The sequence below is a fragment of the Sinocyclocheilus grahami genome, unplaced genomic scaffold (assembly GCF_001515645.1).
Source record: "Sinocyclocheilus grahami isolate Dianchi unplaced genomic scaffold, SAMN03320097.WGS_v1.1 scaffold794.1, whole genome shotgun sequence".
Classification (NCBI taxonomy): Eukaryota; Metazoa; Chordata; class Actinopteri; order Cypriniformes; family Cyprinidae; genus Sinocyclocheilus; species Sinocyclocheilus grahami.
The window spans coordinates 576,914-581,379 of NW_015505973.1; the positions used below are offsets into that span (position 1 = coordinate 576,914).

The 4,466-nt window shown below is 37.3% G+C and overlaps 1 protein-coding gene across 1 annotated transcript; it reads right to left on the reverse strand.

The window, feature by feature from the left end:
• Nucleotides 1–860: 860 nt before the first annotated feature.
• Nucleotides 861–3,150, reverse strand: LOC107561814 (galanin receptor type 2-like). The gene is made up of 3 exons (XM_016246310.1): nucleotides 3,134–3,150; nucleotides 2,610–2,915; nucleotides 861–1,602 (listed from the first exon to the last, which is right to left on the reverse strand). The coding sequence occupies exons 1-3, from the start codon at nucleotides 3,148–3,150 to the stop codon at nucleotides 861–863; spliced, it is 1,065 nt and encodes a 354-aa protein (XP_016101796.1).
• Between the last annotated feature and the right edge of the window lie 1,316 nt (nucleotides 3,151–4,466).

Here is a 4,466-nt window from a genome sequence, read left to right on the forward strand (position 1 = left end):
ATATATATATATATATATATATATATATATATATATATATATATATATATATATATATATATTATCGACCCCAAACTTTTAGGTCTAACTCTCCAATTAAAAGCATGTTTTTAATTTATGAATTAAAATTATTTTTAATATTTTGGGAGAAAATCTTAATCTTTTATTTCTGTTATTTATTATTAATATTTTACTAAAACTGTTTCACTGCCTATATGGGGATATTTGATATTAAAATATTTGATATACCAACAAAACCACATGATGCAGCCAACATATATAAAACGGGCAAAAATAAATAAAATAAAAAACCCACACACACACACACACAAGAAAACATGTTTTACAAAACCATACGATCATGTGTGCTTTAAACTAGGTTTTTAAAAGATTTCTCTACATTACAGACACTCTTATATGTCACTGACCCAAACATCAGATCCTGTAGGCGGTTACCCTAAAGGAGCCGAGAACATAAATTCTAAAAAATATGATCAAATTGTCATAAAAGTTCACCGTGTGAATGTTTGAACCGAACAACTGTCCTCTGATAATTCAATCTGTTCGTACCTCCGGAAAACCCTACCGTGATTCACAGTCAGAAAGCACACAGCCACCACTGCACAGTGACAAAGCTGCCAACACTGACAAAACACAGACGCAAGAGATTTTCATTTTAAACATCGGTCACTGTCCTCACCAAGAACACAAAAAGCACTGCTTCCTCTCTACCTGACAATTTGCTCCTATATGATAACTTTTATGTAATCACAGCTCAAATGCTGTTAAAAGCCACCGGAACAGAAGAGTTTTATACTTTGGTGAGCTCTGATTTGACAGTAGGTGAAAGTGTAAGTGGATTATGTCGCATTAAATGTCATGAAGGCACTCGTCATCATCTTCCTGCTACTTTTGCTCCAGAGGCGACCCCGGTTTGACCCATCGTTATGATTGGATCCTTCGCATGAGGCAGCTTCCATCAGGCTCACTGTCTGCGCCGGCTGCACAGTGTGGATCCGGTTTATGACCCGATTACGAAATGCACAGCCAAACACCTTCTTGAAGCCCTTTCGAAAATGTTTAGACACCAGGGCGTAGACGATGGGGTTCAGGCAGGAGTTGGTGTACGCCACCAGGTGAGAGAGAATGCGGAGGACGTAGGTTGTGTGGTTGAGCGGGAAGTGGCCGAACCACATGCACAAGATAACCAGGTGATGTGGCAGCCAACATAAAAAGAAGAGCGCAGCCACGATGATTATCATCTTGGTCACCTTGCGCTTGGCCTTGCGGGACTCCGACATGTCCTGCATGGGGTCCACGGAGGTCCAGAGGTAGCGTATGGTGCGGGCATACGTGATGCCGAGAATGAGGACTGGTATCAGGTAGCCGAATATGAAGGTGCAGACATCCATGGCTCGACGATCATGGGTGTTCCACGCCGGGATGCAAACGGTGGTCCCGTCTAGATCCATCTGCTGGTAGTAGCTGAGATAAGGGCTGGAGAAGAACAGCGATAGAGCCCAAACAAGGCTGATGGATGTCAGAGCATTACGGGGAGTTCTGGTCTCTCTTGAGCGCAGAGGATACCGAATGGCGAGATATCTGTTGGGAAAATGCAAACATAATACCTCAATAATAATTACAAAGTATTAAAGTTACACTATGTAACTAGTGTGCTTGGGGAGGATAAATGTGGTTCACGGCACTGATATGCAGGTGATATTCTGAAGTGTGTATCTGGTGGGCACTTTCCTGTCCCATGAAGCCACAGGAGAGGATTTATGAATGGCAGTAAAGTGAGCAACTGTAGCAGTAATCACAGGACAATGACAACATGAACATACACGCATTCATACTATATAGAACATACTTTTTTTTTAAATGGTCGATAAGTAATTACTTGTTCAAAATAATGTCCTACTCAGTATGTGAATTTGGATGCAACCATCGAAACCTAAAAATGTAATCTGAGCAGGTTAGTGCCACATCTTATGGCACTTAGTGTAGCTAAGAAACTCATTTCATTTCATTCTTAAGAAAATGTGAGTGGTGCCTTCTCATGCAAAACTCACCACCTTGTTGCCAGAGCATTGCTATTTGGTTGCCAAGAGGTTTAGCTGGCATTTATTTGTCAAAATACATGCATATAATACAGTATGCTTAATGGCAATTCTTTAAATCTCTCTCTCTATGTGGAATAAAACAGGGTTTGGTTTGGCTGGTTAACATTAGCCCCTGCTTGTATATATACAGTATACATATATTTAAAAAATGCACTACATGCTAGTGAAGGGTTTTAGTTGTTTTGACACACTTCTCAAGTAGCAATTGCAATTGTTTAATACATTGTTATAATTGCAAAACAATACCAAAATAAGAGAATGAAAAATACTTAAATTATTTGAATTACACAGCGCCGAAGACAATATGGTAGCAGTTAAAGTTTCTTTCTGCTTTGCTCTCTGTCTAAGTTCCATGCATTTGCTATTATTTTCCTTGTTTACAGTTATTGCATATTATTGTCGCTAATATAATCTCATCAATTAGCCTATGTGTTTCACTGAACTGGAAAGAAAAGCGCGCGCTGATTGTGCGCACCAGAAACGCACCTGTCCAGAGACACCGCTGCCAGCGTAAAGATGCTTGCGTACATGGTCAGGTAGATGATAAAGTGCACAGCTTTGCACACAAACTGTCCAAATACCCACTCGTCCATGGTGTAGATGGTAGCCTGGAGAGGCACGCAGAAGACGATGAAGCAGAGGTCCGCCAGCCCGAGGTTCAGGATGAACAGGTTGGTGCTCTTTGAATTCATCTGGCCGTTGCGAATGATAACCGCGAGCACAAGACAGTTCCCCACGGTTCCAACCAAAAAAATAATCGAGAATATGACAGAAATGATTACCGACTTGCATCTGATAACTTGTCATGTGGGGGTGTTGCAGTGGTTTTTATATATATATATATATATATATATATATATATCATACTACTTTACAAATCCTCAATTCATCCCCATCATCTCTCTCATGTACCTGCAACACATCACATGTCATTTAACACTGCTGATATCTAGTTAATGTAAACTATAGGATATAGCGATGTTATATGTGTACCAATACCAAGGTTTTACCTTTTGGGTTCAAGCATGTTTTTAGGGTGGTTGGAATGTTGTTTTAATCTATCAAGAGTCAAGGAACCAGAACAATTTGTTATAATTAAGAAATAAGATAAAAGCCCATCTATAATGGGGAACATTTACAACACTTTTAGCCATGCCTATATTCATAATTCAGCATTAATTAAGCACTTTATTGCTTAACCCTCATCCGTCCCTCCCGAACCTATAACAAAAGTGTCCCTCGCGGGTCAAAATGACCCCGAAGGCCCAAAAAAAAAGCAAAGAAAGACACTATTTCAGTCCTGTTTCATCAAAAACCAACAGATGGCCTTGGAATTGATTCACTGAGTGTTTCTGATGCCATCTGGTGGGGAAAAATTACATAAAATTGCATTTTATGTTTACAGCCACTAGAGGGGCCTATAGAACCCTATGGAGATTTTTAAATGAGCAAACCAAGTGAAACATGAGAAATGAGATAATCTCGAGGCTTCAATTTGGTTGTTTATGGATTAAAATATATATTGAAATATTACAAAATCCATATTTTGTAAAAAAAAAATAATAATAATTATTAATAATAATAATTCTAACTGAAGTATAACCTAACCATATGTATATTCATACAATTTCATAAATATGAAATAAATATATAATATATTTTTTTAAATATAAATATGATATACACTCATTGGTCTCCACCACATCACTCAAATCTAACTGTGTTTAGTTTTAAAAAAATGACAGTAATATCCCAGCAGAAACATGAAAAATATTACAATGTGTTCTATGAGAGTGTGTGTGTGTATGTGAGTTTTTTCTGCATTGGGGATATTCTGTAGTCGCAGGCCTTCATTTGGGTATAAAATTTTACTGGATTGTCTCAGATTTTGTATATCAAAAAAAATCTAATGTAATGAAAAATGCAGTTTTCTCGTAAATTCCATTCATTCCTATGCGGGTCAAAAGGACCTAAAATTGGGACACTTTTGTTACTTTTTTTATTGCACCTATTTAAACTCATTGAAAAAAAATTGTTTTGTGTGTATTCCCGGTGCAAGTGTGACAGAAGTAAAGAAATCTTGGACCGGTACGATCAACACACGATTTTTTGAATTTTTTTGAAAAAACTTTTTGGGTCAAAATGACCTGAGGGACGGATGAGGGTTTTAAATACAATGCTTACTATATAATAAAAATATAAGAACATACATTTTCTGTAAAACATAATTTTAAGTAAATTAAATAATTCGGTCTTTCTGCCTCAACATAATGGAAATCTACCTAGAACTAAGGTTAATATGTAATATATACTTTAGCTAGTAAGTGTTTTGTGTTACAGCTT

What these genes read in the sequence shown, in the direction of transcription:
- LOC107561814 (XM_016246310.1), bottom strand. An exon ending in GCAGCGGTGTCTCTGGACAG is followed by an intron (nt 1,603 to 2,609) that starts GTGCGTTTCTGG and finishes TTTTCCCAACAG; the next exon opens with ATATCTCGCCATTCGGTATC.